A 15610-nucleotide genomic window follows, 5' to 3' on the forward strand; every position below is an offset into this window, starting at 1 on the left:
CCACTAAACAGAATAAGAAAAACAACAACAAAACCAACTCCTAGGAGAATCTGATTTTCCACATTGCCACATTATATTATTTTAAATATGCAGATTTTAACAAAAGGACTTAGGAGATAAGCAAAGAAACAGAAAAGTATGGCCTAAACACAGGGAATAAAGCAATCAATAGAAATTGTATCTGAGGAAGCTTAGGTGTTGTACTTATTGAAAAAAAAACTTTATCAGCTATTATAAGTATGCTCACAGAACTAAAGAAACCGTGTCTAAAAAAATCTAAAGGGAAGTGTGAAAGCAACATCTCACAAAAAAGAGAATATCAATAAAGACAAAGAAACTATTTAAAAGAATCAAATAAAAATTCTGGAGCAGACTTGGATTGGAAGAGTTAACATCGTTAAAATGTCCACACTTCCTAAAGCAATCTATAGATTCAATGCAATCCCTATCAAAGTTCCAACAATATTTTTCACAGAAATAGAACAAAGAATCCTGAAATTTATATGGAACAACAGAAGACCCCAAATAGCCAAAGGATTCCTGAGAAAAAAGAACAAAGCTGGAGGTATCACACTCCCTGATTTCAAAATATACTACAAAGCCATAGTAATCAAAACAGCATGGTACTGGCACAAAAACAGACACACAGATCAATGGAACAGAATCGAGAGTCCAAAAGTGAACCCACACATTTATGGACAGCTAATATTCAACGAGGGAGCCAAGAGCATACGATGGAGAAAGGAGAGTCTCTTCAATAAATGGTGTTGGGAAAACTGGACAGCCACGTGCAGAAGAATGAAAGTAGACCATTCCCTTATACCATGCACAAAATCAACTCAATGGATTAAAGACTTGAATGTAAGACCCGAAACCATGAAACTTCTAGAAGAAAACATAGGCAGTGCGCTCTTTAACATCAGTCTTAGCAGCATATTTTCAAGTCCCATGTCTGACTGGGCAAGGGAAACGAAAGAAACAATGAACAAATGGGACTACATCAAACTACAAAGCTTCTGCACGGCAAAGGAAACCATCAACAAAACGAAAAGACAACCTGACAATTGGGAGAAGATATTTGCAAAACATATATCAGATAAGGGGTTAATATCCAAATTACACAAAGAACTCATACAGCTCAACAACAAAAAAACCAACAATCCAATTAAAAAATGGGCAAAAGATCTGAACAGAGATTCCTCCAAAGAAGATATACAGATGGCCAACAGGCATATGAAAAGATGCTCAACATCATTGGCTATCAAGGAAATTCAAATCAAAACTACAATAAGTTATCACCTCACTCTGGTCAGAATGGCTATAATTAAAAAGACAGGAAACATCAAATGTTGGAGAGGATGTAGAGAGATGGGAACCCTTGTACACTGCTGGTGGGAGTGCAAACTGGTGCAGCCACTATGGAAAGCAGTATGGAGTATCCTCAGAAAATTAAGAATGGATCTACCATATGATCCAGCTATCCCACTGCTGGGTATTTATCCAAAGAACTTGAAAATGCAAAGGCATAAAGATACATGCACCCCTATGTTCATTGCAGCATTATACGCAATTACCAAGACTTTGAAGCAACCTAGATGCCCATCAAGGGACAAATGGATAAAGAAGATGTGGTATTTATACACCATGGAATACTACTCAGCCATAAGAAATGATGAAATCCAGCCATTTGTGGCAACATGGAGGGAACTTGAGGGTATTATGCTGAATGAAATAAGTCAGAGGGAGAAAGTCAAATACCATATGATCTCACTCATAAGTAGAAAATAAAAACAGCGACAAACACATAGCAATGGAGAATGGATTGGTGGTTACCATGGGGGAAGCAGGGTAGGGCAAGAGGGGTGATTAGGCTCACATGTGAGGGGATGGACTATAATTAGTTTTTGGGTGGTGAGCATGATGTAATCTACACAGAATTCGAAATATATTACGATGTCCATCCGAAAGCTATATAATGTTGTAACCCAATGTTACTGCAATTAAAAAATAATAATAATAAAATTAAATTAAAATAAATAAAAAGAATTTGAAAAAAAGAAATTCTGGAGCAGAAAAATACACTAAGTAAAATGAAAAGTTAACTCAAGGGGCTCAATAGAATATTTGATCTGACAGAAAAAGTAATCCAGAAATTTAAAGATAGGTCAACTGAAATTATCTAGTTTGTGAAACAGAATGAAGACAAATGATGAAAAAAGGACAGAGCTTCAGATGACTTTGAAACAGCACCAATCACACCAAAGTGTGCATAATGAGAATCACATGAGGAGAGGGGAGAGAGAAAGGGAAAAGCAACACAAAGAGTTTTTGAAAATATATTGAATGGAAACTTCAAAAATTTATTGTAAAACCTTCATCTATACTTCCAAGCAGCTCAACAAACTCCAAATAGGATAAATTAAGACACCCAAACTTAGACACGTAATAAACAAAATACCAAAAGAAAAATACAAAGAGAAAATCTTGAAATCAGCAAGAGACAAGGAATTCATCTTGTAGAAGGAATCTTCAATGAAATTGGCAGCTTACTTCTCAGCAGAAATGAAGCAGAAACCGACAGATTTGATACGAGAAACACAAAATTTAAAAAGTCGAATTTTGAAACTTCAATACCCCACGTTCAATAATTTATAGAATAACTTATGCAGAAGAAAAAAAAACATATAGGAGAATTGAACAACACTATTAACCAACTAGACCTAACAGACATCTGTAGAAGACTTCAGCCAACAACAGCTATAAAACAAATCTCAACAAATTTAAAAGGATGGAAATCACACAAAATATGCCTTCTGATCACAAAGGAATTAAACGACAAATCAATAAAAGAAGGAAATTTGAAAATATCACAAATATATGGAAATAAAACAACACATTCCTAAATTACCAAAAGGTCAAAGGAAAAATCAAAAGGAAAATTAGAAAACATCTTGAGATAAATGAAAACAAACACACAACATACCAAGACTTATTGGATGCATCTAGAGTAGTGCTTAGAGAGAAACTCATAGCTGTAAATACCATATTAAAAAGAAGAAGAAATGTCTCACATCAAAAGCCTAACTTCCCATCTTAAGAAACTAGACGAGAGGAGAAAACTAAACTCAAAGTGAGAAGAAGAATAGAAATGATAAAGACTAGAGTGGGAAAAAATGAAATAAAAAATAGAAAAAAAAAAACAGAGAAAAACAGTTAAACGAAAAGTTGATTCTTTTAAAAGAACCAGAAAAAAAGAAGACAAATCTTAAGCTACACTGACCAAGAAAAAAAGAGAAAAGACTTAAATTACTAAAATCATGAATGAGAAAGGGGACATTACCAACATCTTTACAGAAATAAAAAAGATTAAAAGGATATACTATGAATAGTAAAATGCCAACAAATTAGATAACTTACATGAAATGGACAAATTCCGAGAATCACATAAACTACTGAAACTGACTCAAGAATAATAAAAATCTGAATAGGCTCATCACAAGCTGAGACTGAATTAAAAATTAAAAAAAAAAAATCTGTAAAGAATAGCCCAGTCCCAGATGGCTATATTGTGAGTTCTACCAAACATTTAGAGAATTAACACTAATCTTTTGCAAATTCTCCAAAAAAATAGAAGAGGAAAGAACTCTTCCTACTTATTCTGTGAGGCTAATATTACACTGATATCAAAACCAGACGATGACATCACAACAAAAGAAAACTATAAATCAATATCCATTATGAATATAGATGTGTAAACCTCCAAAAAATTCTAGAAAATGGAATCTAGCAACATAAAAAAATATTATACATCAGGACAGTTAGGATTTACCCTAGGAATTCAGAGTTGGTTTAACATATGAAAATCAATCAATGTAATACACCATTTTAATAAAATTAAAGACAAAATCACATGATCATCTCAATAGACATAGAAAAAGCATTTAACAAAATCTTATACACTTTCATGATAAAAACACTCAACAAACTAGGAATACAAGTGAATTTACTCAAGCCAAAGAGGGGCATTTAGTTGTGGAAAAATCCACGATTAGCATCATACTTGATGGAGAGATACTGAATCCTTTTACTCTAAGATCTAGAATAAAATAAAAATATTTGCTCTTCTGCTTTCTATTCAACATTGTTCTGAAGGTTTTAGCCAGGTAAATTAGGCAATAAAAAGTATCCAGGTCAGTAAAACTAATTCTTTTTTGTAAGTGATATGATGTTATGTATGTAAAATGCTAAGACATCCACAAAAAAAATCTGTTAGAACAAATAAACGAGTCCAACAAGTTGGCAGAATACAAGATCAAAATACAAAAATCAGTTGTATTTCTATACACGGGAACACAATTATGATAACATCAAAAAGAATAAAATATCTCATATTCAGAAATAAACTTAACAAAAGAAGTGCAAGGCTTCACCACAAACTAAAAACCATTATTGAAAGAAATTAAGGAAGATTTAAACAAATGGAAAGACATCCCATGTTCATGGACCAGAAGACTTAATATTAAGATGGTAAAATGCCCCAAACTAACCTGCAATTCAACACAATCCCTACCAAAATCTCAGCTGATTTTTTTACAAGCTTATCCTAATACTTATGTAAAAATGGAAGGGACACAAAATAGCCAAACCAATCTTAAAAAACAGGGAAACAAACCACTACACACATATTAGAAAGGCCAAAATCTGGGATGCTGACAACACCGAATGCTGACGAAGATGTGGAGCAACAGAAACTCTCATGTACTGCTGATGGGAATGCAAAATGGTACAATCACTTTGGAAGAAGACAGTTTTGACAGTTTCTTACCAAACTAAATATACTCTTGTCATACAATCTAGCAATCGTGCTCCTTGGTATTTACCCAAAGGAGTTGAAAATTTGTGTCCACAGAAAAACCTGCATATGGATGTTTATAGCAGCTTTATTCGTAATTGCCAAAAGTTGGAAGCAACTAAGATGCCCTTCAGTAGGTTAATGGATAAATAAACTGTGTTACATCCAGACAATGGAATATCATTCAGGGCTAAAAATAAATCAGCTATCAAGCCATGAAAAAACATGGAGAAACCTTAAACGCATGTTCCTAAGTGAAAGATGCCAATTTGAACAGGATACATACTGTATGATTCCAAATGTGTGACATCTGAAGAAGGCAACGCTATGGAGACTTGTACTTTTTATGGAGTAGAAAGGTCAGTGGTTTCCAAGGGGAGAGGGAGATAAATAAGCAGAGCATAGACAATTTTTAGGGCAATGAAAATACTCTGTATGATATTATATTGTTGGATATATGTCATTATACATTCGTCCAAACCCATAGAATGTACAACACCAAGAGTGAACCCTAAGGTAAACCATGGACTTTGGGTGATTATATATGTCAATGTCGGTTAATCCTTGGTAACAAATCTACCATTCTAGTGAGTGATGCAAATAATAGAGAGGCTATGCATATGTAGAGGCAAGGGGTATATGAGAAATCTCTGTTCCTTCCCTTTTTTGCAAACCTAAACCTGCTCCAAAAACAAATAGCCTTTTTAAAAAAAAGGAAAATAAAGTTGGAGGATTCATGCTTTCCAATTTTAAAAGTTACTACAGAGCTACAGTAGTCAAGACGTTGTGGTACTGGCACAAGGAAAGATGTAAAAAGCAGTGTGCTAAGATCAAGAGTCCAGAGATAAATCCTGAATAAATCTGAAAAGAAAATTACAAAAACAATTCCATGTATACTAGCATCAAAAAAGAATAAAATACTTAAGAATTAACCAAATAAGTGAAAGACTTGTACAATGAAAACTACAAAACATTGCTGCAAGAATTAACAAAGGTGTAAATAAATGGAAACATATCCCATGTTCATAATTGGAAGACACTATTGTAAAGATGTGAATACTGTCCAAAGCAATCTACAGATCCAGCGCTATCCCTACCAAAATCACAATGACTTTTGCGCAGAGATAGAAAAACTCATCCTAAAATTCATATGGAATTTCAGCGATCCCAAACAGCCAAAACAATCTTGAAAATTAAGAGCAAAGCTGGAGAACCCACACTTTCTGATTTCAAAACTTACTACAATGATACAGTAATCAAAACAGTGTAGCACTGGCATAAGGACAGACATATAGACCAATGGAATAGAATAGAGAGTCCAGAAATAAACCTTCACATATATGGTCAAGTGATTTTTGACAAGGGTGCCACCATTCAATGGGGAAAGGACAGTCTTTTCAAAAAATGGTGCTGGTAAAGCTGGATATTCTCATGCAAAAGAATGCAGTTGGACTCTTACCTTACACTATATACAAAAATTAACTAAAAATGGATCAAAGACCTAAATGTAAGACCTGAAACAATCAAATTCTTAGAAGAAAACATCGGGCAAAACTTTCACGACATTGGATTTGGCAGTGATTTCTTGGATATGACACCAAAGGCAACAACAGAAGCAAAAATAGATAAATTAGACTTCATGAAAATTAAAAATTTTGTGCATCGCAAGACAATATCAACAGAGTAAAAAAAACCCACAGAATGGGAGAAATATTTGCAAATCATATATCTGATAAGGGATTAATATTCCAGAATATATAAAAAACTTCTAAAACTCAACAAGAAAAAAACAAACAACCTGGGGCTGGCCTGGTGGCATAGAGATTAAGTTTGCATGTTCTACTTCGGTGGCCTGGGGTTCACTGGTTCAGATCCCAGGTGTAGACCTACATACTGCTCATCAAACCATGCTGTAGCAGGTGTCATACATATAAAGTAGAGGAAGATGGCCACAAATATTAGCTCAGGGCCAATCTTCCTCATCAAAAAGAGGAGGACTAGAGAACAAAGAGAAGAGGATAAATTTGAAAGATATGTAGGGAGTTTACTAAGGTTTCATATATTAGTTTCACACTTGATGTTGCTAGATAACTAGGGTCTTAGTTTAACTAAAATTAGTTTCATAAACTGCTTCTCCTTTATTTCTAACTCCTATACTGCTCAGTTACTATTGAGCTTAGCTTTAAATACTGATCTGTATTTCACTCGATTATAAAACTGTTCAAAATGCTCATGTATTTTCCGTTTTCTGTGTCTGTGCTAATATCATACAATATTCTTCTGGGAACTTAAAAACAAAACACAAAAAGCAAAAACACAAGAGTTTTACTCAGCAAAATAAATGATGCTGTTCCCATTAGGATGCCTTCTGCAATGACTCCCCAAAATCCCGTAGTTTGAGCCAGCTAGCTCTCCAGGCCATGGGTTGTCCAGATGTTTCTCTTTCTGACCTAGAACATAGAGTAGAGGACCCAAGAGGAAACGTGGAACCCACCAGAATCCAGTCAAAGGTTAAAGTCATTTTGTGAAGAATAATATTCTGGTTTAATATGGTTGTTGTAATTCATTGAAACTTCTGGTTTCCAATGGGCTGCAGGTCTGATGTGCCTTTGATTCTCCCCCAGGACAGAGTAGGAGCTATCTTCTCAGTACGGTTTCAAAATTCATGTTCTAGGTTTATGTGATTGTCAGTTTGTTGTTGCTATTGTTTTGTCTTGTTTTGACTCAATAGCTCAAGACAAGGCTCTTATTTTGGGATATAATAATGATCAATTTGCTATCACTCAACTCACCTCAGGTTCCTCACTATCAGAATTCTCCATCTCTTCATAATTTGCAAAGAACCGGTGTGACTCTAGTCAAGAGCAAAAGATGAATCGTGAATTAGTGAAGAACTCCATAATTTTTTTCAAGAGGCCTGATGGAGAATGCATTTTAATGAAGTCCTTTCTAGTACTCCTTTTTCCTACTTCTTCAATAAAGGATGCAATTTGATCACAAGTTGACTCTTCCTTTCTTAAAAGCCAATCCAAGTTGACGTGGATAAATATAGCTGGTCCGGGGGATATAGGAAAGTAAAGTTGAATTCCCACTTCATCTCAAGTTGGAGGATACTGGCCTGAGTGAAAGGTCTCCTTCATCTGAAAGGAGGAGATACTCTGACTTTGGAAGCAGGCATAGTGTCAGGGTAGTAATAGCAAGACTCCTGATCGCTCTGTTTTTATTTCCTCATCTGCAAAACAGAAATAATAGTCCCTAGCCCACAGAGTAGATGCAAGGGTTAAATGACAAGACATCACTAAGAAGATTTAGAACAGCTCCTAACTTATGGCGATCTCCCAATAAATTATTATTCTTTACCACTTCTTAGCTCTTATCATTATATCTGTAGCATGATGATATAGGAGGCTAGATGGAATTTTTCCTATTTTTCAAGAATTGGTGACCAAAGTCCACCTCTGAAAGCAGGTGTTCTCAACATCCTAAGTCCAAAAAACCAATTGAGAGCTTACTGAGAGGTGCTGTTACGGGTCAAATTGCGTCCCCTAAAAAAGATGTATGAGAGTCTTAAACTCCAGTACCTCAGAATGTGACCTTATATGGAAATGGGATTTTTATAGAGGTAATAAAGATAAAATGAGATCCTTTGGGTGGGCCCTATTCTGATATGACTGGTGGTGTCCTTATTAAAAGGGGAAATTTAGGCACAGAAGCAGATGTACACACAGGGAAGCCTATGTGAAGACACATAAGGAGAACATTATGTGAAGACGGAGTAGTGGGGTGATACATCTACTATCTAAGAAATGCCAAAGATTGCTGGAAAATCACCAGAAGTTAGGAAGAGGCCAGAAAGGGATCCTGGTTGTTCTGGCGCAGTCTTGCCTAGGTCTCAAAGACTATCGGTGGGCAATGGGGTTCTATCTGTAGACACTCACAAACTTCACAGCAGCTTGTCCTCTCCCTCACCTTCAGAGAGTAGAACGATTCAAATGCCACACTCTCACCGTGGGATGAGAACCCTCTTCTACAGGTTTCAGAGGGAACCTGACCCTGTCAACGCCTTGACTTTGGACTTCTGGCCTCCAGAACAGTAAAAAAATAAATTTCTGTCGTTCTAAGTCACCCAGTCACACCCAGTCACCCAGTTCTAAGTCACACCACCAGTGTGTGGTGCTTTGTTACAGCAGCTCTAGAAAATGAATGAAAGTGGCTTTTCATTATAATGAGCACCATACTCCCCCCATTCCCTCGAGGGTGTTAGGTTTATGAAGGGAGGCTATGCTCGCACCTCAGCATCCCACAGTCAGGAATTTATGAGCATGTTATCGGTTGTCACTGTGAGTAGAGGAGGTGACGGGTCACTGAAAACATTCAGAGAATAGAGCCAGGGATGCTAGACTTTCTGCAATGTTCGGGGCAGTCCTAAATAATGAATTGTCTCTCATGAGTTTTGAATGTCCCACCAGACGTTCATCAAGAAGATAAACCTATTTATAGTTGTCTCATTCCAGAACTTAATGAATAATATTCGGTCTTTATTCCATATCCGTGTTTCCAGGAATGTAGCTGCCATAGACTTTGTTTTACTTGGGATTTCACCAAGAATGATTCACCATGCAAAATAATAGGAAAAAAGACAATGCTTCTGTGGCATTTAAATCACCAGCACAACACAAACATATCAGTCTACATTTGTAACTATCTCATGCAAACATGTAAAAGAAGAAATTTAAGACACCTTTAACATAAAATCAATTATTATTAAATTGGAATAAACACATGAAATACACAGAGCTCATTTCATGTCATTTTAAAAAACAGTAACAAAAATTGTGTTAAAAATGGTTCATATTATTGCCATCTGTGATGGTTAATTTTATGTGTCAACATGAGTGGACCACAGGATGCCCAGATGTCTGGTGAAACATTATTGCTGGGTGTGTTTGAGAGGGTGTTTCCAGAAGAGATTGGCACTTGAATTGGTGAACTGAGTAAAGCCGATGGCTGTCCCCAGTGTGAGTGGGCATCATCCAGTCCACTGAGGCTTGAATAAAACACAAAGGCAGAGGAAGGTTGAGTTTGCTCTCTGCCTGACTGGTGGAGCTGGGACATCGTACCTCTGCCCTCGGCGCGCTGGTTCTCAGTTCTTCAGACAACTATCCCACCAGCTTTCCTGGGTCTTCAGCTGGCAGACAGCAGGTCTAGAGCTTATTAGCCTCCACAATCATGTGAGCTAATACTTCATAATCAATCTCTTTATACATATGCCTGAAATATACAGACATATTGTGTTTCTCCAGAGAACTCTGAGTAATACCTCATCCTATATGCATATTTTAATATTTCATAACACAAGATAAAATATCTCTATTGTGTCATTAGTATTGAAGTTATATATTTGGGGTTTTCCCTACTGTTTTTCAGTTTTACTCTGATGCTATCTCCAAGGGTCCACCATACAACTTCTGCAAAGCCTCTTTTATAACCATTTCTTCTTCCAATCCCTCCTTGATACCCCATTGCCTTTTGAAGATCATAGCACCCAAGATCACGTTAAGACCATCATATGAACGTGTGTCTCGACCTATGGTGGGATCTCTCATAGCACATACATTTTCTGGAATATTTTTCACTTCCCCATCCCATGTCATTAACACAGGGACTTAGCACTGTATTTGCCCTGGTTAATTATAAAAATAGTCTTCAATTTCTGTGTTTCAAAATTCTGTAATTGGCTTTGCCCTGGTCTGCCTACATAGATTAACATTTTATCCTTCTTTCTCCTATCTTATACCAATAAGTCTGTTTTTTTATTACTTTATTCTGTTCTTTATTCTTACAGCAGTGATACTCACTTATGCCTACGTTCTTTCTTTGGGTTTTTTTTTTTTTTTTTTGCATTTCTTGTACAGACGGCCTCTGATTTTCTTGCTTTCTTTGAATCCAACTTCTTATTATAAAAATGTACAGGCATCTAATTATTATAGCTTCTAATACACTGAGGCCTGAAATTTTACACAATGAAATAGATACTTTATTATAAATATTTTTCTTTGTTTGCCCTTTTTTATTACAGTGAAAGCATTACCCTGGGCTAGAAGATAGCAGGACCGTCCTGGTTCTGCCACGAACTAGCTGGAGGTGGCAAGCAAGTCACTGCCTTCTCTGGGTATCGGTTACTTCATATGGAAAGCAAGAGGGCTAGACCAAATAATTTCTAGATTTTCTCCCAAATATTTCACTCAAAATCTAATATAGGCTAACACAATGGATACAGGAGTCCACTTTCTAATTTCATGCTATCCTTTTGACCTTTTTAGGATTTTTTTTTAAGTTTTATGTACAGTGCTTGATCTTCTGTGGCCTTATCTAAACTCATTTTCTGACCAGTATTCCTAATACACAGTGCTGGTGAGCAGTCCTTGACTTTCAAAGAAGAGTTGTTCATCACATGGCTTATGCAGTGATTTTCCCCTCCATAATGTAAACACAGCGTTTCCTGGCTATGAGGGAATCATCCCAGAAATGTCAGCTTATGAAGAATTCGATAAATATAGACAGAGCTGTTAAGAGCCACAGAAGCATCTGGATTCCCCAGAGACCACTGAACACTTAGTTGAAGTTTCTTGTGTATATGTGCAAAGAAGGAATTGACCTACAGGAAGGAAAGCATTCTAAAGGAAGAACATCTTTGGGAATTAACAGGGCAAGAGGAAGCCCACTGTTGTTTTCAAGAATATGAAAAATTGAATTAGCTGTATAATAAGCAAATATTGAGATTTAATTTCATGTCATAAAACTGCATTCAATTAAAAAAAAAGAGTATGCTGCAGTCACTTGTATGTGTTTGTCTTCTTTTTTTTATTCTCATTTTTATGACTAAAAATTGTTAGCCTGTTGTCAATTTGCAAACTTTTGTTCTTTATCTTATAAGAACTGGAGGCCATGACAGTGTTCGACTGTCTCTTATTCTCATAAAAAAATAAAGTTTGGCAAAGAAAGTTCTTAAGCTTTTAAAAACTGAATCTTGTTTAAACTTTTTATTCCGTATGGTATTTACACATTATTTCATTGTACGATTTCCAAGTGTAATCTTTACTTTTATTATTCATTTAGTTATTTAATTTTTCACTTGGGAAGTTCCTTTTTCAAGTAGAAAATCATTGTAAGATTCAGTCATCTGACAACTACGTTTTTAACCTATTTAATATATTTGTACAAATTACAGAGTGTAATTCACTATTTGGCTCTCTTTGTAAACAGTGACTACAGGGCCTATATTTTAGTTTTTTCCCAGCATGGAAAGATTTTTGTATATAATTTCTTATTATTTTTCTTCTTAGGAGTTTTTGAAAGCCTTTACCTTATATTTGCATATAAGGGCTAAATAGTTTCTTGAAACCAATCAACATGGAGCTCTGCTCACTGTTTTGAGAGGCTTTGCAGCCTTTATTCTTTCATGCCCTCCAAGGATGGACTATGAATCCAGTTCAAGCGAAACCTTCTAAAGGAAAGGTTTCCTTCTTCATCCTTCATAAACCTATCTTAATCTTGAAGAACAGGCATCTTCTGCAACTGCATTGCTTCAGCATTAGAAATCCTTGTATTTATTTGGGGACAGGAGAATCTAGGCCTTTAAATGTGAAAATTCTAGAAATCTATAAACTTAACTGACTTACCTCTGTATACCTTGGTTCTCTTCAATGTTCTTTTCTTGGAAAATATGTAGGTCCTGTAGATATGATGGCTTGAATCAAAAAGACCAAAGTCTCTACTGGCATTCTAGCATCCTCATGGATTCCCCACTCTCCACTCTCAATTCACGAGAACTTTTATAAGAGGGAAAAGAATTTGCTGTAACAGTGAGAAACAATTTTTAATTATGGGATGAATTGGAGATTACATAAACTCCTTTCTATCCAAAGAGAAAGTAGAAAAAAATGTATCAAATGGATGGAAATGTGGATGGATCCACATGGATACAAATGGATCCAAATGTTTCAAATGGGAAAAAAAATGATATTCATACACTTACCCTGAGCTTTACAAGAGCCAGGCCTTCTCCAGGGGAAGACCGGTGGTAATGTATTTATTGGGAGTCCTGCGTTAATTTCCATGAGTAAGACTCCAAGTTCATCCTTTAAATAGAAAATAGAGTCATAGGTATCATGTTTTCCTCCATCTGGGGCAAGGTGGGGGAGAACAAAGAGGGAGACAAAAGGCCACTTTGATAGGCATTGTGACCTTTGGTCAAGGAGCTTGCCAGCCCTTGGCAACACCCCAGGGAGGAAAGTGAAAGAATAAATAATTTGCCCTTTCGCTCCTCCAGTCTCCTAGTAGGGTCTCGTGTTGTTTGAAACCAATTGGAAGCCAGCCAGCAAGGGTCACTGTGGATGAAATCCATATAAAGATTAGTCCCCAGGGACGCAGTAGAATGGAGAAGGATGGAGAGGAGATCTGGAGAGCCAGGTGAAAGAGCCAGCACAGCCCTTCTCTGCCCTGCTCACGCTCCCCTTTTCTGGTCACAATTTCAACAGTAGCTGAATTCCTCTATCTAAGGCCTCAGCTCATATTACACAGCTCATGTCCTTAGCTACAGCTCTTGCTGATACAGGAACATGGTTCCTGCCCCTTGCCCCTTAAGGCTGAGGGGAAATAACAGCTTCCATCTGTTATTGGTTACCAACTGTGTCAACATCCCTTTTGGTTCCCATGACGCTGCTCACATTTCTCTAAATAATTCCTTCATTAATCTTCCTTCAATTAAGCACTTTAAGACTGCCTTCTGTTTTCTTCTGGGACCCCAAGTGATACCATAATGCAGAAAAGTATGCCTAAGCCATCAGCATGCCCAGAATGGGTGTAAAGAGACTGAATCTTTTAGGGATACTCTGTTCTCTTTAGGTCAATAGATAAGGGGAAGATAATCCATTCACTACCTTTCCCTAAAAAGAGAACTTAGAGTAGCAATGAGTTCTCCACTCCTAAAAGTGTTTAGCACTGGCAGAAATGCCATAGAAGGGACATGGGCATCACTTGCGGGGTGGGGAAGGTTAAACTACACCAACAGCCTCCATAACCTATCTCAATCTTTAGAGTCTCACATGCTCTTACACTTGGCAGTTATTTCAGAAACTAAGTCAGTGGGTGTCGTATTTTGGGTTCCCCCAAAAGCAGATGCTGACATAACGATTTAGAGATTGTGAGAAAATGGAAAAGTGATACAGGAAGGGAGGAAAGCCAATAAAGTATGCATTAATGAATGGGCATTCTGTTCCAGAGAATGAGGGCTCAATCTTTTTTTTTTTTTAAGGTTATGATAGTTAACAACCTTGTGAAATTACAGTTGTACATCACTATTAGTCATGTTGTAGGTATACCACTTCACCCATAGTGCCCTCCCTCCACTCCCCTTTCCCCTGGTAACTACCAATCAGTTCTCTTTGTCCATATGTTAACTACCACCTATGAGTGGAGTCATACAGAGTTCGTCTTTCTCTGTCTGGCTTGTTTCACTCAACATAATACCCTCAAGGTCTATCCATGTTGTTGTGAATGGGACCACTTTGTCCTTTTTTATGGCTGAGTAGTATTCCATTGTGTGTGTGTGTGTGTGTGTATATATATATATATATATATATATAGCATATCTTCTTTATCCAATCATCAGTTGCTGGGCACTTAGGTTGGTTCCGTGACTTGGCTATTGTGAATAATGCTGCAATGAACATAGGGGTGCATGGGACTTTTAGAATTGCTGATTTCAGGTTCTTAGGATAGATACCCAGAGGGCTCAATCTTTATGAGGACTTTCTAAGAGACAGATGGAACACACTTCAGGATTATCCCTTGGGGTGTGAGCAGTAAAGAGCTAGAATAATTATCCAGGAATACCCACCTTTCATTTGTTAAGAAAAATTCCTGGAGTATTAACTTCCCAGCACTTTTGGTCTGCCCACACCCAACCATCCTTAGGAAGAGAGAGGCAAGAATTATCTGTAGGCACAGAAACTAAAGATGACTTCCAGAGCGGGACAAGGCATTATGGATGGGCCAATCAACAGCATTTCTACAGTAGATTTGGACAACAATCTTCTCTCCTGTATGTCTCTTCCTTCTAGGAAGTTGATGTCATTTCTGAGAAATCAATAAAAACGTTGACAAGTCTGTCCTCTACAATAGCTGCTTAAGGCTGGTCCCAAAAAGAACTCGGGCTTAGTCACCTACATGTCTCCATTCAAATGCCTCTTATTACTTCCCTCAATATAAGTTGATTCATGTCATTCATCTTTTCAAAAACTTGTCAAGCTGTTTTATGGAGGTATACAATTAACACTAAAGTTCATATGGAAAAAGAAACATGCAAGAATAGCCAGAAAAATAATGAAAACGAAAAACTGAGGAGAGGATAGCCCTATCAGACATTGAAACATACTAAAAAGCCTCCATAATTAAAACATTGTTGAATTAACACATAGGTAAATAAATAGACCAGTGGAATAGAAGAAAAAGATCAGAACTAGGCCCAAACACATATGGAAATTTAACGTGTGACAAAAACGTCATTTCAAATCGCTGGAGTAAAGAGAGACAGTTTCACAAGTGGTGCTGGGACAACCAAATAGCCTTTTGGAAAAATATAAAATTAGATCCATATCTCATATCATACAGGAGAATAAACCCTAAATGTATTAGGAATCAAAATGTAAAAAGTAAAATCACATACTGCATTATTCAGTAAAACAAAATTAACAG

General features: G+C 36.6%; 1 protein-coding gene across 5 annotated transcripts in view; it reads left to right on the forward strand.

The window, feature by feature from the left end:
* LOC102148248 (membrane-spanning 4-domains subfamily A member 12) overlaps positions 1-7852 on the forward strand; it is a 40565-nt gene extending 32713 nt beyond the window's left edge. For all 5 annotated transcript variants that reach the window (XR_002811908.2, XM_005598205.4, XM_023654134.2 and 2 more), the window contains one exon: positions 7650-7852. Coding sequence is in view for 4 of the 5 variants with exons in the window: in XM_005598205.4 (XP_005598262.1) it covers positions 7650-7684 (35 nt within the window). In the remaining variant the exon portion in view is untranslated. The remainder of the gene's footprint in view (positions 1-7649) is intronic.
* Positions 7853-15610: the final 7758 nt, after the last annotated feature.

Source organism: Equus caballus, chromosome 12 (assembly GCF_041296265.1).
Source record: "Equus caballus isolate H_3958 breed thoroughbred chromosome 12, TB-T2T, whole genome shotgun sequence".
NCBI lineage: Eukaryota > Metazoa > Chordata > Mammalia > Perissodactyla > Equidae > Equus > Equus caballus.